The 27,004-nt window shown below is 33.1% G+C and overlaps 1 protein-coding gene and 1 long non-coding RNA gene across 2 annotated transcripts in view; one reads left to right on the top strand and one right to left on the bottom strand.

Annotated features, from left to right (window-relative positions):
* The window catches only part of tun (N-terminal glutamine amidase tungus), a 44,664-nt gene extending 19,080 nt beyond the window's left edge, over nucleotides 1–25,584 (top strand). The window contains exons 7-12 of the mRNA XM_080179087.1: nucleotides 2,269–2,341; nucleotides 4,916–4,965; nucleotides 20,819–20,891; nucleotides 21,543–21,625; nucleotides 22,136–22,183; nucleotides 23,060–25,584. Coding sequence (XP_080035213.1) covers nucleotides 2,269–2,341; nucleotides 4,916–4,965; nucleotides 20,819–20,891; nucleotides 21,543–21,625 — 279 coding nt within the window. The 3' untranslated portion in view covers nucleotides 22,136–22,183; nucleotides 23,060–25,584. The remainder of the gene's footprint in view (nucleotides 1–2,268; nucleotides 2,342–4,915; nucleotides 4,966–20,818; nucleotides 20,892–21,542; nucleotides 21,626–22,135; nucleotides 22,184–23,059) is intronic.
* Nucleotides 7,322–7,757, bottom strand: LOC145333526 (uncharacterized). The gene is made up of 2 exons (XR_013884528.1): nucleotides 7,652–7,757; nucleotides 7,322–7,498 (listed from the first exon to the last, which is right to left on the bottom strand). It is a non-coding gene; the product is annotated as an uncharacterized LOC145333526 (long non-coding RNA).
* Nucleotides 25,585–27,004: the final 1,420 nt, after the last annotated feature.

The raw sequence follows: 27,004 nt of genomic DNA, 5'->3' as shown, positions 1-27,004 counted from the left end.
ATGTGCGTATTTTTGGCACAACCTTTAAATCTATAAATCTTCGAAAAAAAGGTCTTTGGAAAAACCGGATTTTTAGGGCTTATTTTGTTGAAATAATCATATTTAAATATTTGAAACATAAATGTCTCATAATACTAATAGGTATTCCAAATATATAAAGCATTTTACATAATTGTTTTATTTTCTATGCACAATTAAGTTTTTTTAAAATCATTTCTCTTGAACTACCCTGTATAATAACCTAAATAATTTAATACACGGGTTGGTTGTAACTTGCCGATGTATGCGCTCTTAAATTATTAATTTTTCGTTTTATGTTAGTACTTTTTGGGGGGTAATACTCATTTTTAGCAACCCCAATTTGTGCGTTTAGGTAATATATAATCCTTTTTACAAACGTTCATTGAAGCTTTTTAAATCTAAATTGATGCGTTTCAGAATGATAAACGAAATATTGTTCTTTTGGTGTTATATTATATACAAAAGGTTTCTTTAAAAATAATAAAACACTTCGTTGTTTTAAAAAGAACGCGTAAGTTGCAAGTTTTTACCCGGATTCTAACTTGAATTTTATTCTTAAACTTTTCTTTAAGGAGCTAAGATAGTCTATAAGTGTATTGTGTTGGGTTTTGGATAACTAGATATGTTTCATTAAGCTAAATTAGGTCCAAAATAATCATAGATGATAATTTCATTTAGTCTAAATTGTATGCAAATTTGTTGCTATAAATACAAATAATTTTAAGGAAACGCACTCTTGAGATTTTGATACTTCATCCCCGCCTTCGTCCCACGCTCAGGGTTGGCACGAAAAGTACATGGCAGTTAAAAACACATTTTTTTCCAGTTTTAACCCCCCAACAAAAATTCATAGCAAAAGTCTACCTTGAAAAAATGCTGTTTTTGCCTCCAAAAAGGTCCTAAATAAAAATGTTGCTTTCTAAAATTAAGTCTTTTTTTGTTGTAAATTCTGAGTTTTTATATTATTTTTTTTGAGAATTCAGTTTTTCCACGATTAAACCGGCTAAAACCGGACTTTTTAATTGTCCGCGGACTTTTCAAGAAAAACACGGATTTTCCCCAACCCTGCCTCCATCCCAAAATAAATAGCCGAAAATTTTTGATAAAAGCTATCCGTTACGGACGGACCAACCAAAATAAAAATATCATAACAACTAATGTTATCGTCCTTGTTTAAAAGGAACGCATTCATGAAACCAAATTGAGTGAAAATTTCTTCAACTTTGCTCTGTGTATGTAAAATTAAACGTACTCTTTCCTATTTTGTTCATTTTAAATTTAGCTTTTTTATACATAATTTTATTTTTAGAAGCGAAGCTACTCTATAATACCGAATGTCTGTCCGTAATTAATGAATTGGGGAAACGTGATTTTCTCGGCTCCTATTCAAGATAGACAGCTGAACTCTTTAAGGAAGATTTCTATGACATACTCCAATCTAATCTATACATTGTGTTGTCCATCTGTCTGTTATTTGGGGTGCTAGATCGATTACTAGATTTTTAAGTTTTAAAGATTTTCTCGCTTCCTATTCAGAATTGATGGCTGAAATTACCAAGGAATGATTATACCCATGTTTTACATATTTCCATCAAGTTTCATTAAGATTTGTCCATTATTTGCGGTGCTAGATCGATTCATAGATTTTTAATTTTTCGTGATTTTAAAGGTTGCGAGATTTTAAAGGTTTTGTTATAACCCTATTTTTTCAAGTTTATTGTTTATTTTATGACACCGCTCCACAGTAAATTTTTTTCCCGATATCCATTTATAATTTTTGAGCTTCGCTACTTATGGATGTTGTCAACCTTGTTTATTGTATAGCATATTTCAAGATAGCTAAAAAATTAAAAATCGAACAATAGTTGAATGAAACAAGGTTTTATTTTTTATTAAATTAGATAGTTTAAAACCCTTCCAAGGACGTAAACTTTTATTTTGAATTAATAACAGCTTGACTTAAAAGTAGCATTTACTTTAGCATTTGATACTTATTAATTCGAAGCTATTAATATAAATAGCGCATTAAGAGTTTTTGGGTGATGCAGCCACTATTTACTTATAATAGTTGCTTCACCCTATATCCAAGGGCAGTGGAGATCTGGAAAAAAAAGCCTAAAACCACACATTTATAGAGCCTATGGGATAATAATTACATTATTTCATTTTACCCTGAGGATTTTTATAAATTGCGTATATTTGATTATTAAAGACTTTGTTCTTGAAATCAAATATTTTTAATTTCAGTATGTGACAGAAACCTTTCGAACAGACGCAATTCTAAATTCCGAATACCACCGAGTGTTTAGAGTCATACCAGGTGAGAATACATTTCTTTGTGGCTCTAAAGGCCTATAAAACAGTGGTCCCCAAAACATTTTTAGACTATATGCCAAATTTTTAAAATTGTTTAGCTTAAGGTAATAAAAAACTGTTTTTAAAATCTATACCTTTAAATAATAATTTCCCAAAATTTATCTCTCCAACTTTTAACGAGATCGTATGGCCGGGACAAACAAACGGACAGGCAGACAAACATGTAAATTGCCAAAAAATGTAATCAGAAAATAGAGTTATTGACCCAAAATGATAAAGTTTTGAAAAGTCATGGCAAGGTTTTACTTTTTACTCTCATTCCACAGTCTAGCTCTTTAATTCTTTTCAGTTTAAACACAGATAAACACACACACACACACACACATCCATTGTTTAAAAAGAAAACTGTTGAACTGCTTTCATAAGAAATTGAGAAATATTTAAAGAAACAAACTTATGGAAATATATTAAGAAACTGTCCGTTTATGTTCTTTTTGTAGAAACTATATTTACTACTGTTAATGAAAAATCTAAAAAGAGTTAAAAAGAATCTCTTGGTCCTAAATAGGCTTAATCCATAGGCAGGGGGGGGGGGGGATATTAGTCTGTTTATTACACTAGTCCCCAAAGTCGTATAAGCTTTTGATGGGTTGCTTCATATGGTTAGGTCACAGTGTCAAAACGTTTTAACAACTAATTGTAATATATAAAAGAAGTAATTTTGTATATCATCTTTGGGAATTTAATCTATTTATCGGCCATTGTCTTATCCCTTTAGATCCCTGCTAAATCCATGATAGCTCAGTGGGACAATGGAAAATTTTAAATGATTTCCTAGAAAGATAGATTTTTTTGATCAAACTATTATTAAATCTGTTAAACATTTTGTATCACTTTTTCGAATTTTCTTTCGATTATTAATCCCTATTCGGTAGTAAAATGATTGTTTTAAAGAAAATTGTATTTTAGAAGTGTATATGTACTCAATATGTAGATTGAAAGAGTGGGCGGTGTAGGTTGGGATTGAAGGGATTTGATATAAAAAAATAAATCCGCCAGTATATAAAAGCTTTTTATTTGAAAGTAAAAAAAAACTATGTTGCTTCAAACTTTTCTGTCAGTATTACAGCAACTATTACGTGTGGAAAACCAATGCGATTTGAGTTTAAACCGGTTTTCTTGAGCTATAATTTTTCTCTCTCTAAATAATGCTCTTCAAACGCTACTCATTTCCGCTGATGTAGAACAGGTTCTGAACTATACCGAAAGTACCACATTCCGAATATTATTTTAGGTTTAATTCCTGTATTTTTGGTCCTATTTTCCTTTCCGTGGATGATTGTCTTTTATTTTTAATAAGATGTGTTCTAACTAAGTGGAAATTTTTTTAGTTGGATCCACCAGTTTCTAATGCCCTATACCCCTGGTTTAAAGTTATTGCTTCTCGTTTACTCTGGTAAATTAACATAAACACATTCACATTTAGTATACTACTAGTGTTATTGCTAGTACCGAGGACCCATAGCTATTCCAACATTAATTTGTTCGTCTTGTTATGTAACTATGTATCATCTTTATACTGGAATTATTATTACTTGGATATTACAACATATTTTCATGTTCTATAATAAAGTGAAACCTGTAGCAGGCTAAGATAACGATCTCCCCCATCCCCACTTTAACCAATCCACTCTCCCTCTACTATAAAAACAAACTTACCAATAAATGACATGGGATGCAACCTAAATTGACGACAATTTTCCCCTTGTCATGATATCCACGTATATTCTACATACATCACCTTTATAGACTTTTGACTGTTCTTATTATTATAAAAACAGGAAAAATACCACAGGGCAAGGCAATATCTGAATAGATCTTTACATTTACTTCTGTTGAAATTAAGTTGTAGATTGTACCCCTTCTCTCCCCTCCTCCCTATTCTTTTTTAAAATTTTGGAAGTTATAATATTTCTAGTATTTGATGTGCGAGCCTTTAAATTTCCTAACATTTACTAAACATAACCTATGTAAACATCAAATATACTTTTTTTTGAAAATGTTTGTGGTCCAAATGAGATCTAAGTTGAACTAACTTCATTTAAATAGTAATTCTAAATAACATTTTCTTTGTATTTTTAATTTACCTAAAAGTAAAGGACACATTACGATTCTAAAAATAGGATAAAGTTCTAGTTTAGAACTGTTATGACTTTAACAAGCATGGTTTTGTTAACAACCAGAAGCAAAAAAACACAGTAAATCTTTAGCTTTATTCAAAAAGATTCAGATTTCAAAAGGAGGGGGGGTATCGTTATTTTAGCCCGTTACAAGTTTTATTTTATTAGAGTATATGAAAATCTGGTGTAAGATCCCAAATAATAATATATCCATTAATATAATGTTTTTTTAAGCTTTACAGAGTGTCTCAAAAAATCATCCATGTGACGTCATAAAAATGAGGGATTATCCATCTCTTTTTTTAGGGGTTTTCTTTCCCACTTCTCCACTCATACATCATATTTTTGACGTCAAGGCTGATTTTTTAGACACTTTGTAAAGATTCTTTTTATTTCAGCGCCGACCTTCCTAACACACTTTGCCTCGGACAGACGACACATGCGCAGGGTAAGTGCATTAATCATTTGTTTGATTAATTAGTTAGCCTTAGCTACTTAGTGCTAGGATCTAGGTCATCATGAGCTTGGACTTTTGCTTAGCATACATGAATAGAATATAGCTGGTTTAATCTCCACGCTCAAGCAAATTGACCGACACGCATTAAGTAAAGTAAACAGCTCTGTTAGTTGTTTGAGTTTAGCCCACTGTTTATCATAATAACTAGTGTTTACGTAAAATGTCTTGACCCTCAAACAGGTGATACCCATCTATAATACAAAGTAAAATGATGTCTGTCCGTCTGAAGCTTAAGATCTCGGTAACCACTGAACCGATTGGATTCTACTCTTCAGGGTATATACCTACTGGTCCTGTGGTGGTTTTAGGATATTTTCTTGGGGGGGTGGGACACTCCACCCCCTCCCCCAAAACAAAAAAAAATCCCCCCCTCCTTTTTTTTCAGGAGATTTCCTTGGTCCTTTTTTTGCAGAAGATTTCCTTGGTCCTTTTTTTTTGCAGAAGATTTCCTTGGTCCTTTTTTTTTGCAGAAGATTTCCCTGTTCCTTTGTATTTTTTTTTTGCATAAGATTTCCCTGGTCTTTTCACAAATGTTACCTTAATTCTTTTATCACCTCTGGGGAAAAGCCCCTAGAGGCTAGGGGCGAAGCCGCTAGTTTAATATAAGACAAAGATGATATAAAGTAATGTTTTTATTTTTGTTTGTTTTAAATAAACTAGACTTCTAATGTATAGGGATCTGATACAACAATATTTTTGAAATAGCTTAAGTTCTTCACTGGGTGTTTATTTGTGGTCCATATGCTTTATGAGAGAAACCACCATAAAAGCCTTATCTTAGCCTTGGTATGACAGTTGTCCTTCAATCTTTAAAACATGGCAACTCTGAATGGGTTAAACTGATAGGTCTACAAATCTTCTTTTTTTTTCTGGGCAAGTTTTAGGCTATCTTTTGTAAAGATTAAGTAAACCTGACTAAGAGAAAGATCTGTAGGAAACACACCCTCTTACGGTTTACCTTTCTCAAATATGAAATTTACTTTAAACCTGCATTGAATAATAAACTTGCTTAATGTTGAATGTTTAGTGGTTAGGTCAGTGTTTTAACAAACAATTTAAAATACTCCCAAAAAGATTGCTAAATTGAATAATTTGATTTAACATTTGCAGTAAACCTACCACTTATTTTTGAAAACTCAAAAATAATGGTGGATTTTATTTTTCTATGCCTAACCTTTAGGGACCTTAACCTGCGGAGATACCCAGAACCCAATATAACCTAACCTGAAGTAATAAACAAACAACCAAAAAACTAGCATCCCCCTTATTTTCAATTGAAAAAATAATGAGAAAGGAGGAAGGTTTTAGTGCTCAAAGGGAGACTTTATGAGATAGCACCTATATAGACAATATGATAATTGGATTCCAGTATAGCTCAAATATAGAATGTTGGTTTCCTTATTCGCGTGTCGCGAGTTCAAGGCTCTCCGAGAGGGGCAGGGATTTTGTTGTTGTTCAAAATTGGGAGTTTCTGTGTAGTAAAAGTTGTCGTCAATATAGGTATTACATGAGCAGTATTGTATGAAGATCCTAATGTTCATATTCCTTGCATGAAAAGTTTCTAAACTTGAAATGTTTACCAAACTTGTTCTTTGTTCTCACTAGATCTTACCAAGCACATTTAAAACTACAAAGGAGTTAGGGGACATTGGGCTGTTTATTACATTAGTACCCAAAGTTTTATAATAACGTTTTCTTATGTGTTTGCTTAACAACTTTTAAAAGTGTAAACTACATAGAGAGGGATGATTAATATGATGTTCTTATTTATAAAGTTGAATTACCATAGTCTACTAAAGTGGATTTATCTTTGACTATAGGCCACAAGGGCAACATGAAGAAAGGGGGGAGCAACCCCCAACTCTTAATTGGTTATAGATTGTTATTTCTATTGGGAGGGTGGTGGTACCCTCTCCGAAAATAGTTAGATCACTTCTCTAGACCTATGAAAAGCTTTACTGTAAAGGAGAACCATATCAGTTCAGCGAGATCCTTTGGTACATACATACTGATATAAGAAAATGTGCTGCTATATGTAGATCAATTTAACACAAAAGTTCACATTGTAGTTTTAGTTTTTTTACTACTTTTCTTTGAAAATTCTTCTTACTGTTTGTAAATCATTTTTTTCTGTCTGTCCTTTTACATTCTAGAGCAAAGACTTTATTTATTTGCTACGCTACTTTTGTATGTTGTCATGTTGGATAAACGGCATTTTATTGCAAAAGAATCAGTATAAGACCGTGACGTATGAACACACTGCCAAAAATAACCAACTCAAATGTAATTTTCACATCTTTATTGATAATAACATTAAAAAAAATACATACTTGATCAGCAGAGAATCAACATAGGAATAAATGACCAACACCTGGCCCTCCCACCTTATCTAGGGATGGTTACCTTTCAAAAGTAGTTAGACACAGATGTGGACATTGCACAAACTGGATCATACACGGAAATTCTAAGATATTAATATAAAATTACTACAAAATAAACAAATAGATAATTTGAATAAAAAAGGCCCTATAAATTTGAATTACAGAAAAAGTTACTTAATAAGAAAAAGGGAATAAAAACTTAACAAATGAAATAAAATTGATTTAAATGAAAGTACCTGATTTAAGTTTTGCCTAATATCACTAAAATGCACAGATAGTATGTTTAGCTTGACCTTTTATAACCTACTGGCATTAATATGTACAAATGAAACTGGTTTTTCTTAATATTTGCTGTACAAAATAAAATAATTTTAACTTATACTAAATTTTTATATATTTTATCAAGAAACACAAATTTGATTATTTAGACAAAAAATGTACAGTTTTTAATATTTTAAAAGACTTTATATAAATTTAACCCTTTTCAGACGACATTCCCCACAGGGAACAAAAAAAAAAATCAATATAATTGCATTTTTTTAACTTAAATCTAATTTTCAAACAAAATATATCAAATATTAATCATATATCAGCAATAGATCTTAACTTAAATCTAATTACAAACAAACATATCAAATTAATCATATATCAATAATGGATCATCAATAGGATCTGCTGCATAAAAATCCATGATTTCCTCATTGCTACCATCATTAGCAGAACCACCATCAACACCTGCAGAACCACCATCAACAACAGTAGAATCACCATGAACAGAAGCAGAACCACCATCAACCACAGTAGAATCATTATCAACAGCAGCAGAATCACCCCCAACAGCAGCAGAATCATCATCAACAGTAGTAGGATTATGCTCAGTAACATTAGCAACAGCAGTACTCTCAACTGCACTCTCACTGGCAATAATCATGTCTCCATCATCTGTGAATCCACATAAATCTAACTCCATATCAATAGTAAGATTATCCTCAGCCTTGGCAGCATCAACACTTTGTTTAGAATCATACTCCTTGATTTTCTTCCAGACAAACTTAGTGGCCTGATCAACTGGAATTTCAAACTTCTTGCATACCTTTTTAAGATTAACCAAAGCCTTAGACTTTACAGAGGCACTGACACTATCATTCTTTAACAGCTTCTGATTTTTTATAATGGAGAAAATTCTTACAGATTCTAGATTTTGCTTTTCCCAGGTTGAAACTTGAGATGGTTTATCTCCCTCCAACTTTCTTATGGCATAACAGAAACCACTCCCTCTATAGAAATCAATAGGATCCATGTTCTCACCATAAAAATCCAAAAAATAAGCTGCTAGAGAGATATACCTCCAACAAAGCATTAGATACACATCATTTGGAGAAATTCCCTCAATTAGCTCACATTCATACATGGCTTGTTTCAACTTAGGCATAACATCTTTCAGGATTAGATCATCTTGACCATTCACTCTATGTTTGACAACTTCATCCTCCAGGGCATCTCCATTTGGTAATGTATAGCACATTGGATCAAACTGTATACCTATGTTGTGATAAAAGTCAGGTGAAAGCACTGCAGGTTCATTGAAATTATAACACAAACCTTTGCCTATATCTCCAGGATCAGCTATTCTTAAAGACTTATGCAAAGACTTTGATGTCAGCAGTGGTACATTACCAACCTTAAACTGTAGGCATTGCCTATCACTCAAGCTTCCACCTCCAGTCAGACTGCGCCATTTAGGTAGTAGTGAAAGCACCTTATCTGAATTCCAGTATTTGTCCTTAGTGTAGCACAGGAGAGTCAGCAACTGTCTGGGACATGTAACATAATCTGCTTTGACAGGTAATTCAGCACAATCCAAAATATCAGTTATAAGCATACTAATCCAAGTCAGAAAACTGTTTGGTGATTTTTTTGTTACAATTATAGCCATCCCAGGGGTAGGAGCAATAAGCATTGTGAACAAAATTTGACAAAGCACAGAAACTTTCCATAACATCATCCCAGAGTGTTGTAAAAACATTGAAAGATTCTCATTATCATCACTAACTCCATGACCATCAACAAACATCTCTGTATTGTATACCCCAAGAAAATGGAATGCTAAAGCATTCAAATTGTAGGGAACATTGGCAACTCCAACCATTGTTAGCAACACTGATAAATCAACTCCCTTGAGAACTATTCCAGAATTCTTGTTGACAAACAAGTAATTTTCAGTCATGAACTCATTGAGGGATTTTAAAATTTTAGAATATTCTAAAGCAATGGCCAAACCTTTAAACTTTGAAAACAACACTTTGTATATGTCAGGTGTACATCCCTTGATGGAAAGAAAAAAACCTTCAGGTGTTGGTATCCAGGGAAATATTATATGAAAGTGTTTGTTGTTGAAAGTAAAGGATATTCTAGCAGGCAAGATAACATCTGAGTATTTGTTGATTTGTATTCCAGCTTTACTATTTTTAGACATACAATCTCTAACAACCCTTGCTTCCTGGGCACCTGATACTTTGATATACTGAACCTTGAGACTATAAAAGGAGGTAGGAACAGATTGGGAAATCTGTGACTCCATGTGTCTGTTGAAGGAATCAATAAAGTCCTTTACTTTATCAGTACTGTCATCATGAAAATTGATGGTAGTAACTTCACAAGCATTGTCAGAACTTTCAAGCTTCTTGATAAAATCTTCCATAAGGGCTTTATATGAACTCCCAGCAACATCTACAGGCTGATAGTTTATTTGTGATATTAAATGCTGAATGATGCATTTTTCCCCTGGGTTCATTTCAGCTTGAAATAAGTTATTATCACATGGCTCCTTTATAGCATTAGATTGAGGGTAGGGAATAGTGTTCATGGCAGGATTGTCAATTGTATTAAAATTGACTTCATCTTGGTGTACTTCATCATATTTTCTCACATTTATTTTCTCGTCCATATTGATCTAAAATAAATATAAATAATATTTGAAACATATGAATCACTTAATTAGAGAGTCATAGTATCAATATAAGCATTTATATGTCTTACACTTTTTACCTTTTTAGGGGAGAATCTTATTACTACCAACAAGAAGAGTAGATTAAGTTAGTAAATAATAGTATAACATACATTAAATTTATGAATAATTCATAGCCTTACATGATTTGAAAGACTAAGAATTAGCCAAACTAATATAGAATATATATATACATGTACAGTATAAGTAATATTGAATATTGAATATGATTTTGTCTTAAACTCACATAATTTGCAAGTTTAAGATCTAGACAAATTTAAAAAAAAATGATCTGATTAGACTACATTTTCAATTAGTCTTTCTTTGTGTTTATCTGAATTGAAATCAAGCTCAGACTCATGAGCAATTCGAACTACTTGTTTTTTATTTCTTTCAATAGTCTTCTTGGCAAATGAATCACCAATTGTATACTCTATAGTAAGTCTAGAACCTGAGATAGCCTTTACAAGCCCATATTTCCATGGTATGGATCTAGCATGAAACACATTTTCAGATGTGTAAAAAAGAACCACATCACCTATCATAACCATGGAGTCTTCAAACCATTTTGGTCTCGGAACAAGAAGATGAAGCTGTTTTGCCAATAAAGAGAAAAAAGTCTCTTGAATTGATGAAATCTTGTCTATGATCGCTGTAGGAGCTGTATCTAAGAACAACGGACCTGCTAATGAACGCTTACTATTGTATCCACACAACAGAAGATTAGGGGTGATTACAGTAAACTCAGGTGAATTAACTGATCTTGCTGAAGATCTACAGATAGGTAAACTGTTTAAATGATTTGAAATCTGAGAAAACAATGTTTCCCAACCTAAAAAACTCATTAGGGAGTTGCCCTTCCCCAGCTTGGCAATTAAATCCTTGACAAGACAAATGCGTCGCTCCACCTTACCTTGGCTAGCGTGGTGTTTGGCTGCTGATACTATAACAGTGCAAGAAACCTTTGAAGATGCAGAGTTAACAAATGAGTTAAGACTAAATGTGACTTCTTTCAATTTTTTGAGTTGAGATCCCTGATCCACAATCAAAATGTTTGGTGTGCCATACCTGTTACTATGTCTTGTAAGAGCCAAGATGACACTTTCTGTTGACCAGCTTTCACACATTAAAACATTTGTGCTGCCTGTGACAACACAACAAATCACTAGAGCTGGACATCTCATGGTGTCTTTACCTCTGCTTTGAAATCTGGTTTTTGTGAGAAAATCCTGTGCCAGATCAACCATAGCTATAAAAAACGCTGGAGCAAATGTTAGCCTAAGCGAACTATGGTTTTTCATAGCTTGATTTAAAGTTCTCTTTCTTATGATTTTGCATTTTATGCAATCTTTGATTATTGCTGCAATAACTTTTCTGCCATTGATAACATGGAATCTTTTTTGGATTTCAAGATATGTAGCTTCTACACCTCCATGAATTGATAAGCTGAAATGAGCATAGATACAATAAGAGTAGAAGATATCAGAGGTAGATAAGACACAAGGAGAATGAAAGCTTAGCTGCTTTGAACCTAACCACTCCATTTCAAGCATATCTAAATCATGCACACTGACAGATTGTTCATTAGATATTCTACCTTTGTAAAACAAAACATTTTTGTTCAACTCATAATGTACAAGTTCTTTGCTGTTTAGAGAATCCAGACATTCTTTAGTTGCAGTTTTATCCCAATAGGCATTGAGAGTACTTTCTGCAACTGCTTCAAGGTTAGCAATGTGTGTGAGTGAATCACTAGAAGTAATAAGTTCAACAGAATCAATTTGTGATTCCACATTCTGTGGAGCATCATTACATGTGACATCGAAAGAAACTTCAGATCCAACTGTTAAACTGTCTGATGGAGAAAATTTTTCTCTAGAAGAAGGGGTTATGTACGGAGCAATGTCTATTTGATTCATGGCTGAAAATCTGAAAACAGGATCATCCATTTGTCCAACTGTTTCACGATCAAGAATACAGACTGGGCAGCGTAAGCTCATGGCTGATTTTACTGCAACATTCCTGGTGTTAATGTGTGTTTGATGGAATAACTTATGGCAGAACTTGGTGCAGATTTTTAGAATAGAATTTCCTTTCTGCCATCCTTGGTAAACAACATCAACAAGATAAGGCTGTTTTACGTTGTGTTGTGATGCATAGCATTTAACAACAGATGTCTCAAATTGTACTGAAGAGGATGGAGCTATAGCACACATTACTTTAGAATTTGAAAGGGAATGATCATTGTAGATCATATAGTTTGATGTATCATTACCATCATTTCTGATAAAGTCTAGATCAGCAAGAGCAACTTCATCTAAGTAATCAGAAATCTCTGACTTTGATAAGGAAACATCCTCAAACCTAGTCAAGTCCATTTCAGAGATATTCTTAGTCATCCAGTCATAACCAGAATACCATTTGGAATTTACAGATATATCTTTAGGACCAATGTTTCCCTTGGTTAGACAATCTGCAGGATTAAGTGTGCCCTTGCAGTGAGCTACTTGAACTGTAGTCTCTCCACCACACACTTGTCTTATCCAATCAAAAAATCTTCTAATAGTTAACACACTATTAGAGACATAAACCTTGTTTCTAGCGTTTTCATTGGACACCCAGCAAAGGGTAACAAGAGCGTCTGTAATAAACAGTATATCCTGATATTTCTTCTTTTGGAGTGAAACAACAACAGCATAGCACAACTCAGCTGCCAATACTAAGGAATGCAATTCATTCCTTGGAATTGACATTCTCAGTAACTGAGATTTGGCTGTTAACAATCTTACTGACCAATTGCCAGTTATTGTAAGATAACTTTCATAAACTGCAGCTCCACCACATTGATCACTAGCATCAGAACATACAATGAGCCTGGCTTGCAGAGGAACACAAGCATCATCAGGTATTGTTGTTCTGGGATAAGTGATCTTAAGGAACTGTGGCCATAACATGAACTGAGTAGTCCAGAACCTTCGCTCATCGTCAGGAATAGGATCCTTAAAATCAAGATGATTTAATCTGGAAGCAGCACGTTTATAAAATGCCTTGACAGGCTCTGCACAACCAGTACAGTCGTAAAATTCTCCTATCTTAGAGGCAACATGCTTGCGGGTCATGACAGGAAGAGAGTCGCATAAGTCTTTTACTTTCTCATCTGAATCAGCAGGTGTAGCATTGGGGGTTTTCTCCCCACGCTTTTTAACTCCAAAATTTACTTCGGGAAGATTAAGACCTATTCTATCAGCCTTTGGAGACCAGGCCATGCCAAGAACACTCATGGAAATACCATTCTTACTGGCCTCTGGTGGAGGATCCTCTTTGGAAAAAGCAGTATATTTCAGATCCATGCCTATGTTTGTAAGGATTTCCTTTACCTCCTGGACTTGTTGTTTACACAAAGCAATGGAGTCTTGACCAGGATTTAGGTCATCAACAAACAAATCATTGGAGAGAGCCTCAGAACCAAGTGGGTGAGATAGAGCATGATCTTCTCCAGCTCTTCTTAAAGTTTCAGCTGCCTGTGGACCAGTAGAAGATATTCCATACCAACCACGACACATTCGGTATTTGTCAGGTGGTGTATTTTCATCAAGACTTGGGTGGTAGACAAAAAGTGAGTAAGGTGCACAAGAAGGGTCCAAATGGAGTTGATTGTAGAGCTTACTCACATCTGATGACCAGACTTCTTTAGAAGAGCGAAATCGAAGTAAAATGGAAAACATTGAGTTTAAGCCTGAATCAGACTTGGCAACCGCAAGATTTAACATAGTAGATGAAGGATCTACTATGAGGCGGACTGGGGTACTTAAAGAGTCTTTAAATACCGGCCGCCAGATATGGAAGTGAGTAACAGGGGCAATGTTAACTTTTTCAATGATTTCAGGATCAGAATCATCAAGTTTTTCAACAAACTTTAGATCAATCAATTGATTCATAGCATTGCGTATTTTTTCCTTCATATCATCATTTTTCCTAGTTTGCTGCTTATAAACAGCCATAGCTTGATCAATGTTTGAAGATTTACCACGAAAGTGTTGAATTAAGAAACGATCAATGTCAACAGTGAATGGAAGACTAATTAGAACCTTTCTTTGAAGATAATCTATGCGAATAGAAGATTTGATTAACTTCATTTCCTGTCTTTCTCTAACAGAAGCGGATTTCAAAGTTGGAGATCCAATGCATTTACGACACGCTTCACACTCTTCACATCTGTATGATACTAATGGCTCTTCATGATCAAGAAGTTGTCTAAGTTTGGCAAGAGGTACCTTGGCTTTAAACTGAGTAACACAAATGTGTTTTGGAGTGTGAGTACACGAAGGTTCAAGAAGAAGAGATGTTTTGCTTTCATTCTTTGGAAGCAATAGAGAGATTTCTTGACCTGACAATGGAGTTGTCTCAAATTTGTGAGACATTGAATGAGACATTTGGACTGTCAATGGTTTTTTAGGTAATGGAAGCTCTGATAATGTCATCCAAGGGGAACCTTGATAAGCATTGACAGTTTGTGTCAAGAGAACTGCCAATTGATTGACAGACACATGGCCATAGGTCTTGTTGATAGCAGAAATAATGTGGTGAGCTCCACCATAAGCCAGAGTTGATCCATGTATGTCTTGAAAGGGACAACGATAACATCCAATTCCTGATGGGGTTGAGAATTCAAGAATTGGCATTAACTCAGGGGTTTTCAATCCTAAGATCATGTCAACTTCACATCCTCCCACAAAGGGAGGAAGACACTCATTTTCAGAAACTAAGTTGAATTCAACCGCTTCCTTATTAATAGCAGCCCAGGGATATTTAGGGATATTGGATGTGATTTTGTCAATACCTTGGAAGGCAAGTTGCCACCAGTCGCCATTGCGATCTGGGCCTAATTGACAAGAATATATTCCATAATTAGTCCACATACTAACGTTCGCAACACCACTAATACGTTGGTTTTCAGGATCAATTGTCTTGAAACCAGCTTTCTCAGCAAATGCTCCCCTAACTAAATTTCCACTTGCGCCTGAGTCATAAAAACATAAACTTTGTTTGTCACCAATCAGCAATGCCTGAAGAATGTAAACACTTTCATTAGAAGATTCATAGCGAGTGGAATCAGGATTTACAGTTTTTCCTGTTGAAGTATCAAATGATGGTACTTCCCTGGAAGCATCAAAGGAAGATTTTGATTTTGGAACTACCCTTGAAGAATCTGTTGAATTAACCTTGTTGAATACAATTGCATTAAATTTCATGGTTAATTTTGACAGAAGTTCTGTGTCAATGATTTTTAAGTAGGATCTTGTAACTCTCTCAATCTCTGCAGGAGAGCATTTCTTATGATCCCAAGTGCAAGTCAACACATTTAAGGGTTTAGCCTTGCCTATTTGGCAATCTGAGCATAAGAATCCTTCTGGGAGTGATGCAAGGGATACACATGATCCTTTGTTGGATTTAAAACAGTCAATTCGAAAACATAACCAACATATTTTGTTTTCAATACAGAGTGAACGCCTCTGTTTGTTTGAGCAAGTCATGAAAACCCTACAATAGCCAAGCTCATGTTTATCTTTATGGAATGGACAGGGAAACACAAGAGACCGACTTGAAGTGTTGACGGCATGAGTTGAAGTTTCAGATGCATCAACAACATTCACAGTTTTGCTCTTAGAGGTACCAGCTCCTTCCCTTAGTGATCTGATGCTGGATTTAGTGGAAAGTTTTTTCCATTTATGGTCTATAATGTCCTTCAGAACAAAGAAATGGAACTCACCCTTGGATTTATCCAAGGCTTTTTCCTTCTCAATTCTTTCACTAAATGTGTCTATGATTGGTTCTGGCATGTGCGAGACTAACTGCTTCACATATGTCGATGTGAATATTACAGTATTAAGATCATTTTTGTTGATCAGATCTGCCTGACAAAGACTTTCCACTTGGAGAAGACATTGATATACCTTTTTATAGTAATCAATTTGTGAATGATCAGAAGAAGAAGGATGTCGGAGTGAAGCTATTGCTTGCAATCTTGACTCAGCAATAGTTCTTAAGTCTCCATAGCGATCAATGAGGTGGTCCTTTATTCTATCTATACAATCTTGAAAGGACTCAACTTCTCTTTTGATGGGATCACTTAAATAAGTAGTGTAAATCAACAGGGCTTGATCAGCTGGGCTACATGCTTTCTCTGCAAATCTAAAGAAGGTTGCCAGGAAGGTATAAACCGTTTGACCATATGGAGAAGCATCAAATTTAGGAAGATTTACAGACTTAAGAAGACTTTTTTCAGAAGACAAGTGAAGATGATTTGCCTTGCGTTGTTGAGTCACAGACAATTCCCACAGTTTAATTTTTTCCTGGGTCTTATCTATCTGCTCAATACATTTCTCGAGCCCTATTTTCTCAGCTCTTATTTCTAGGTCATCCAATTCCTTTTTAAGAGTTCTAAGGGAGACAAGTTCAAAACTTTGTATCTCAATTACTCTTGCACGAGAAGTGGTATTATTTACCTCTTCTTGTACAATTTCATTGATCTGTTGGCAACAAAATTGAATTTTTCTAGATAATCTAGAACGACTTGACATTAGTCTACTAGAACCCTTTGTAGATAATGAAGAACAATGATCAACAGAGTCTATAGAGTGTTGGATTGAAGAAAAATCAAGCTGGATAGGTGGAACTATTGTTTTTGGAACTGTAGGATTTTCTACTCTTGTAGTACCTTTTGCATTCAAATCCTTTGATAAGTCATAATTATCATCAATAAGGTTATCAGATGTAACACCTGAATGCTTTGAACTAGGGCAGGAGTCTTTCATATGAATGAGAAAGTCTGATCTTAGTTCCAGCACCTGATTGGAAAGTTGTTCAAGACTGTTCTTGAATATTTTATTATTTTCATGCAGGACTTTAAACTCCTCAACAACAGCTTCCTGAAATCCTAGCAAGCTTTTACGCATCTCATTTTTGGATTTAATGCATTTAACTTGAATCATATTTGATTCATGGCAGACCTTATCCTGGATTGTTTTTTCAAGTTTTGAATCCAAATAATTTGAAAAGTTTGAAAAATCCTTTTTCAAATCAGAACGGAGAGCAGAAATTTTATCCTCACAGTTTTTCTTACATTTAGCAAGCTCATCTACAAGCCATTTTTTATCACCCAAAGAAAGATACTCTTGGCTAGAAGCAGGTTGACAATTTTGTGCATGCAGATCAGAGTTATGCAATTGACGAGGATCATGGGTTTCAAGATTAGAGTTATTGTCTCTGTTCATGGGGACAGTGTTATCAAGAGGTTGTGAAGAAAAACTATGAAAATATTCCTGATCTTGTGGTTTTGGGAGTCCAAAATTAAATCTAACTTCAGAAGATTTATGTGATGAAGATTCATTCGTGTGGACATTTATGAAAAATTCAATCAATTTAGGAATCTTATTTTCCAAATCCTCAACAATTTTTCTGTCCTCAGCATTCATATGGAGTGGCAGCTTTCCTACCCAATCCTGGAGATCACTTAATTGCTCAAGAATTTGAAAAGTACTTATATTAGCAAGAAGTGTTGGATTTTCAATTCCTTCATAGAGCTCATCAATTTTTATTCTGAATGAGACAAGTAGCTCATGTTTGTTAACTTCACCCGAAGAGGAGAAACTTTCATTGAAAACATTATCTTCAATAGCAATATCATTGTTATCCCATTCCAGGGATGGTTGAAACGATTCAGCTGGAGGAAGTCTATTTTTAGCATTTGCTTGAAGAGATATTTGCTGTTCCTGATCATGCTGCACTTGGGGAGAATCTGGAAGATAAGTATTGGCAGTAGTATTGGGAACATAACTACTAGACGAAGCTGTCGGGAACTTATTCCTTTGAAATATGCGGCCTATTACTGAGACTGGTCTTTTTGGAGAAGAACTCGACAATGGAGAAGTTAAAACAACATCCTTAACTCCTGATCTGCTTGAAGAAGCAATGTGATCAACTGAAAACTGCTTAGAGGAGTCCTTAGGTGACTTTCCAGATGAATCAAGAAATTGTGTAGGTAGTGGCGTGGCTACTCTAGGAGATTGTGTTTGTGTTGGGGGGGATTTTTGAAAAGAGTTCAGCATTGTTTCCCCTCCCTTACTTATCAATGAGAAAGCTTTAGAAAGTAGGTTAGTGGGGGGTCTGGTTTGTTCCAGAATCCGGGTAGCCATCCCCCCTTCAACTCTACTTTGAGAATTATTTGCCATGGAGGGGTGGGGTAAAGCTTGGGTATGATCACCCTGGTCCTCCCCCACCCTTTCCACAGACTGAATTGTACTTGAACTTCCATCAGAAGGCAAGGATTTGGGTTGGTTACCCATCCCATCCCTTCTTGATTTAGATCTTGTTTCCATAGTACAAATTCAACAAATGAGAATCTATTAAATTATGTTTGTATATCATAAACTATTATTTAATTAATGATTCTTCAATGTAAATGGTGTATTTATGTTCTGTTAATATCAATATGGTGCTTACTTAGCTATTGAATTAACCTACTGTACATAAATACTTAATAGGAGTGAAAAAAAAATTTTTTCATGCACAATCCCTTTAAATGCACAATATTATGAAATTTAAAATGAAGCAATTTTTGTTTACACTCCCTTTAAATACATAATATTCAAATTAAAATGTAAGTATTTTGTGCACAATCCCTTTAATATGAAATTTAAATACAAGGATTTTCATGCACAATCCCTTTAAACATATATTATTAAATGCAACAATAAAGAGAAATAATGTGCGATCACGCACCCGTGTGTCTTTATGTTATTTCAACACAATAATGCTTTATCACTCTCAAATACCTTGCCTAGCTTTACAGACGACTACAAAACCTGCGTATTTACGCAACAACACATTCAATATATATATATAAGTACATAAACAATGATATATTGATACTGCAACTCTTGGGTTTAATTAAAGTCTTGAATTGTAAAAGCCTAGGCCAATTTACGTATGTGGTCGGAGGTTAAGCTTTGTTGAAAATTTGTCGACTAATACGGATAAACTATTCCGGCGATTTTTGCGTAGATATATGCTTAAATATCTATTATTTTAGCTACATAAACTTCACATAAATGCAAGTAATATTGAATACTTAGATTTCTATAGTTTTAGTAATGACTTTGAAGAGAAATCGACGTTTTTTCCATAACCATTGACAAATAAATAGATATAAATAACATTTGAAACATATGAGTCACTTGATTAGAGAAACATAGTATCAATATAAGTATTTGTATGTCAATAAATGGAGTAATGCAACTGATATGACTTGCGTTTGCAAATATTAAATTTCTTTAGAGAGGTTTAGTGACTTTTTCAGTTTGATCTTTATAAACTCAAATCATAATAAATATGTGAAATGATTTAGTTATTTTTGGCAGCGATTTAAGTTGGTAGATATTCTACACAGATTTCTTGTTGAACTACCAGGGAAGCTTTACTATTGTCATAAATAGTTATTCAAATAGCTTTTGGCAGTGCAAATAAATAAATATAAAGGCAAAGACTTGGGTTAATTACCAACCCCTTCCCTTTAAATCAATCAAGTTTTGACATTAAATCAGAATTGTTGGATAAACGGCATTTTATTGCAAAAGAATCAGTATAAGACCGTGACGTATGAACACACTGCCAAAAATAACCAACTCAAATGTAATTTTCACATCTTTATTGATAATAACATTAAAAAAAATACATACTTGATCAGCAGAGAATCAACATAGGAATAAATGACCAACACCTGGCCCTCCCACCTTATCTAGGGATGGTTACCTTTCAAAAGTAGTTAGACACAGATGTGGACATTGCACAAACTGGATCATACACGGAAATTCTAAGATATTAATATAAAATTACTACAAAATAAACAAATAGATAATTTGAATAAAAAAGGCCCTATAAATTTGAATTACAGAAAAAGTTACTTAATAAGAAAAAGGGAATAAAAACTTAACAAATGAAATAAAATTGATTTAAATGAAAGTACCTGATTTAAGTTTTGCCTAATATCACTAAAATGCACAGATAGTATGTTTAGCTTGACCTTTTATAACCTACTGGCATTAATATGTACAAATGAAACTGGTTTTTCTTAATATTTGCTGTACAAAATAAAATAATTTTAACTTATACTAAATTTTTATATATTTTATCAAGAAACACAAATTTGATTATTTAGACAAAAAATGTACAGTTTTTAATATTTTAAAAGACTTTATATAAATTTAACCCTTTTCAGACGACTATTGATTTTTTAGTGGGCATCTACCGGCCCTTAATGGTTCTGGAATAGGCCAGTCTGTTATTTTTCGTGCATTTAAGGTTTCTTTGCTTGAGATGATTCAACCTTATTTTTTAGGAGGATGGAAGTTGGTTGAAGCCACCTCCCCCTTATCCCTGCATCGTATCCCCAACAAGTCAGCACAATCTAGGTAATAAATGTATAGATGTATGATCCAGATAACTACCTGGCCCAAGTGGTGGAGACCCTTTTCGTCTGCTAACAAGTTACTTTCTGTTCTTTTGTAGGGACTCGCTATTAGCTAATTTTAAAGACCCAATATAAAATCGGGACAGGGTCCCTACCCTGACAGATTTACATGTACCTCATGCCCCCTCTATTATTTTACTTTCATATCTAGGTAACTGAAATACAATAATACAAAACGAATGATATGAGCTTTATTTAATAACTACCTATCTTAAAAGGTTGGATAATGAAGTATCTTAAATGATTCAATCTTATAATACAAGCAAGAAGTTAAGATTTATGAGCTATAATTTTAGAGTCGTGTTTTTAAATTGTTTTTTTTAAATGGAGCTTAATAATGTAAAGTTTATCAAGTGGATCAGCTTGATGGAATATTAAATACGGCATCGTTCTTATTTTCTTAAGGTTTTAGACAAAAAGAGTACATACAATTACAAAACAATAAGGTGTTTTATGCTTTAAATATAATTTTTTACCTTCACAGTCTAAAAGTAAAATCTAATGTCTTCAAATATTGATCGGGGATTTGAATATTTCTGATCCTTCCCAGAGAAAAAAATCTAAAAATGTTGAATAAAATAATTTGTTTTAGATGAGTTTATAAATATGGAAACAAGTGGACTAGGAGAGGTTCTCTCACTAACAGAGTTTGTCAAGAAGTTTCATGCACCCTAGGCAATTCTTGTTTATCATAATTAAGTTTTCCAGTATGGCTTCAAAACCTATTAATATCGACTAAATTAGATCCGGTTCTCATACTAAATAAACCATGTATTTTCCACGAACAATAAAATGAAAAATCATAGTATTAATACTAGTTTTGTTAGCCCGGGCCTTCGACCTCACCTGGCTAACAAAACCGGAATAAATCTTGTAATTAATCGTTTTCCTATCCGCAGAAACCTGTCTATAATACGATGCGATAAATGACTATTTTATTACTTATGAATTTTAAAAATATACCTTAGCTCTTTTGTCAGAGCCATGGCATTTGGAGCATGGATTAGTGACTTGGCCAATAAACAGACTCGATACTTACTTACTTTGATTACGTCAAGATTTAGAATTATATGTCTTTGAATCATCATTTTATACGTTAGTTTTGAAAATAGTTTCAACCAGTTTAAAGTTGTAATCCAAAAAGGCTTTTTAGGTAATATTTTTTTCTTAACCAAGAATTACCAGGTGAAGAGTGAATATGTCCTTATTATTAAATGGCCTTTCCTTCATAAAGTAAGTATTTTTTCTTCTGTTTATTCTCAATAGGGTTCGGATTATCATCCCCTCGCCCTTTCTGTCAAATTTTTGTGATGCATAAAAAAATGGAGGGAAGAGTTTTTCCTTTTCCAAGAGCTTGAAAAATGATTTTTTTGGTGGATTGACAATCCCATACCATGTAAAATAGCTTTAAATCTAGCAAGGACCAATATTTAATTTCCCTTGAATAATAATACCTACTAGGGTGGGTTCATATCGGAATTAGACAAAGCGGGGATATGCAACAGATAAAATTAACCTTAAAAACATTTCTGACCGAAAAAGAATTTTAAAAAATTGAGTTTTAGAACACGACCACTTAAAAATATAATTCATTACTTATTAGTATGCAAAGACGACATTCAAAAAAATTTGAATCAGAACTATGGCTTCATGGTGCTCCCTGGAAAGGCCTTGAGGAGCTGAATCAGGAAATTTTGTCCGTTTCAAAATATCTCGTTCCTAGCCTTAGAAATCACTAAAAAAACAAATATTTTTAAGGTTTATTGAGAAATGTCCAATTTGTAGAGGTTTTTTAGATTTTCTCAGGCTAGGAACGAGATTTTTTGAAACGGACAAAAGTTCCTGACTCAGCTCCTCAAGGCATTTCCATGGGGCACCATGAAGCCATAGTTCTGATTCAATAAATTTTTGACTCCCATTAACAAATAGCTATACAATTGAATGTCTGGTCGTCAGCGGTTTTAAGACTTAGGATAAATTTTAAATCATCCAGAGGTGTATTATATCTATATAAATTGAGTGCAGATCCCCGCTTTGGCCTCAGAAAAAAAATGTCCAAAATCGACCCACCCTAATACCTACCTAATGAACTTTTAAATTTTATTTCAGGTGAAGACAGTGAAATTGAAAATATTCTGTGGTGTTTATAAAAAAAAACCTGTTTAAACAGAGGTGGCAACTTTACTTTCTAAATTCAAACCATGGTTGCCCCCCAACTTTTCTGATATCATTATATATATTCTAAATTTGTTATTCAATATTGAGAAAAATAAAAACATTATTTACAAAAATCCTACATGATCAAAGTTACTGAAACCAAAGAGATTTGTTACATGAAAAATCAAACTGCATATTGATATTGTTGTTGTGTGTTCAGGGGTAAATATGATTGCTCTTTTTTTCAAAATTTAAATTGCTTTAAATTTGTATTAATTATAGATTACTATTACTTAAAGCCAAAACACAGAAAATCTCTTAAAATAAAAAGAGCAGTTTTATTTGACCCAACGGCAATGTTTGCTGATATACCATCTCACATTACAGAAGATTGCAGCTGTGACCTTGTGTGCGCAGATGCCGCGGCATATTCTCTGTGTTTGCAAAAATGTCTTTTTGTGTGAGCAAATGCTAATGTGTTTATATGTGCTCAAATGCTGCGTATCTTTTTTGTGAGAAAACGCCGTGGCTTGTCAGTTCCATGCTGCAACAAATGATACGCGTGAGCGTGACAATGCGTAAATGCCGCAATTTGTTGCAAGCGCAAAATGCCGCGTTTACTTATGTAAACTCGTACATACACACACACAGCTTTTAGTCCCTTGTTGTCATGTTTGTTCTCAACTCTCTCCACAAACTTTTCTAAATGTAGTTTTTTTTCTTTTTGCATATGTGTGAACTTATTATTAATACGATTATTAAATATAATATTTATTTATATGATGTATATTGAAGAAGCAATCAGTTTTTGTACCAAATCTCTGCATATTTTGCTAAGCTTTTTTTCCGAATCAGCTTTTATCATGGCCATACATTATACATAAAAAAAAGACCAAAAGGGAAAATTAATGAATTTCTGCTTTAATTAAGCCTCTTATCATCTATACCTTAATGGTATTTTTCATTCTTGTGATATTTACATTTTAAAAAACCAACAGTAATATTTTATCATTTTTTAAAAACCTTAATCAACAAATTAAACCATCAAAAGCTACTTGTTAAAATTTTTACTACCAATATCAGTGTATTTATATTTTTGTTGTGCGCTTTTGTATAAGTTTCTGCTTTTAAGTTTTTCTTTAAAAAATCTATTCAGCTTTTTTAATCTTTCAATTAATATTTATTAATTTGAAAATGCATAATACTAAAAGAAAGACTTAAATGGTCTTCAAAAGCAAAGTAAATGTTGATTCCTAAAATTTCCTAAATTACACTTAAATCAGGAACATATAATTTTCTTTCAATGACAATGTAATTTGCTCATTCTTGTTGTTCTTTTCTATAATTATAAAATATTAATATTTTAAACTTGTTACTTCGCAGACAAATTTAGGCAGTTTACACAATTAGTATTAGTTAAGATTCATTTTTTATATAAAACTTTTATAAATCAGTTTATGTCTTACAAATGTTAAACCTTTCTGATTTTAGATTAAAGTTTATAGCTAAAGTAATTTAGGCAAATTTCAATACAAGATATTTTTAGATCTGATTTCTTAAATTTATTAAATTTAAATCTGAATGATTTTATTAAAAATTTATCATTGTTATGATTTTACAATATAAAGCTAAGTATCAAAATCATTAATAACCATTATAGAATTCTACTTTTTATATAAATTTTTAAAAACATATTCTTAGGTTTAGAAATAAGCACAAAATTATTATTAAACATAGCTATCAAAAATACTTAAATAGTTATTCATCGCATCGTATTATAAACAAGTCTCCTAGGATATTAGAATGAAAAATCAGAAGATTAAAATCAGTTTTGTTAGTTTCAGTAGCCGATTGCCCGGGATAACAAATCTGGTATTATTCTTATTGTAATATTCGTGGAAAATTGTCTTTAATACGATGCTATACGTGATTTTTCAGTTTGGCCGTGAACCAGTTCTAATCCAGCGGATATAAATCGGTTTCTAAGCCATACAAGAAACATCTTTTCTATATTGATGAGGCTGCAGACAGACCAAACAAAAATCCGTTTCCAATTTTGTCGGCTTCTTTGGGGCAGGCAATAAGATAATAGAAATGGATTTTAGAGGCCAATTTGCTTCCAAATGATTATAGAATAAGTTACCAACTTGTCATATCTTTGGATTAAAATCAGTTTTGTAAATATTTGTTATTTTATTATTTTAAACGAAAAAAAATTAAATTTAATCTAAAAAAATATCTATAGTGGACGCAAAATTTTATTGTATTTTCAAATTTTATTTTTTGTCTTAAATTTTGGATGTTCTATATATATATATTATATAAAAATATAAATTGTGGTTGCTTATTATTATTACTTGTATATTTTTTCCTTCATATTTATGATATATACATATAAATTAAAGAGATAATACAAAACAATGTTTTATTCCTGTAAATTATGTAATAATTAAATATTGAATATACATGAAATCTTCTCAAATTGTTAATATAAGTTATGTTATTGTCACTGGAATAAAATTGGCTAAGATAATGATAAATACTCCAGGGGGGGGGGGGGGCGCTAGGTTATGTACAATGTGAAGCATTGTTGCGGATCCACTTAATTTTTTAGTGGCTCCTCGGAGCCACCTCTAAGAAAAGTGGAAAAGTGAAATAAATATATTTAGGTATTATACAAAACAATAAATTAAGTCACTTGCTGAATTATACACATAGTCGCTGTTGGCCTTGAAAAATTAATAAAATTTAATCAAGGTACAAAAAATAAATTTCAGATATTTTTTTAGCTACCCATGGTTCCACGCTCCGGCGAAATATGGTGGATCCAGCTATGGCACTTTGGATCCGCAACACTCATTTGAATCAATCTTAAAATATAAGACATTATTAATTTATTATCAACAAAATTACCTATACTTTGGAAGGATTTGGACACCGAAAGTTTGTCCCAATGATGGAGAGTAGGTGTTTTTAAAACTTTGGATACCACTATAATTTGAAACCCTATATCCTCTTCCTACCTTACAATCCCTGACAACATACACCAACAAATACCTTATGAACACAATAAAGACCTTAGCGAGATCTTAAGGGACCAACTATAAAAACATTGCATCTTCATTAGAGAGGATTTCAGTTTAAACTTTCTTAAACCAGTTTTTTAAATAGTGTTAAAAGTTGTTGTCAAGGAGTCAATTGAGTTGTCAAAAAAAAGACTCCCTTTAACAAAATAAAGGGCACATCAGTCATTTTTTTTGTTAAGACTTATTCCTGGAAAGCTTTGAACTTTGGTTTTTCGCTGACTGTCTTTCTTGTTAGATGCAACAAACTCGTAATCAGTGCACATATAACCAGGAAATAAGGGAGGGAACAAAGGGATTGGGCAATTAATTCAACTTCAGAGTTTCAAAGAAAGGCCATAAAATCCAGATTAATCCAGAAAATTTGGAGGAAATTGTAAAGGGGGTGTATATAAAATTTAGAAAACTATAAAATAAAAAAAAAGTTCCAAGAAAAAAAAGCAATCACTTGAAAATGAGTTTACCAGTATATAAATCATACTGACGTAACCATTCTCTAATCATTACTAGAAAAATATTCCTGTAACTCATCCAACCAATATTCCTAGATTTTAGATGCCACTATACACAAGAATTAAATTTAGGTTGTTAGATTAGGGTTCTTAGAATGTTTATTACACAAATATCACAATAAAGTTTTTATCTATGAAATGATATTTTTTGGAGAAATTTTTTTTTAAACCAGCCATATCAAAAAATTATTATGTCTGCAATATTCAAAACTAACACAGCAAGTAACGGCATTTCATGCGCTAGTACCCAAACTCAGTCAGAAACTGCTAAATTCTTGCACATTCCCTTTAAGCCAGTACCC

This window comes from Acartia tonsa, chromosome 12, assembly GCF_053477335.1.
Source record: "Acartia tonsa isolate MP-2025a chromosome 12, ASM5347733v1, whole genome shotgun sequence".
In the NCBI taxonomy this organism is placed as follows: domain Eukaryota; kingdom Metazoa; phylum Arthropoda; class Copepoda; order Calanoida; family Acartiidae; genus Acartia; species Acartia tonsa.
This window is presented reverse-complemented; position numbering and strand designations above follow the sequence as displayed.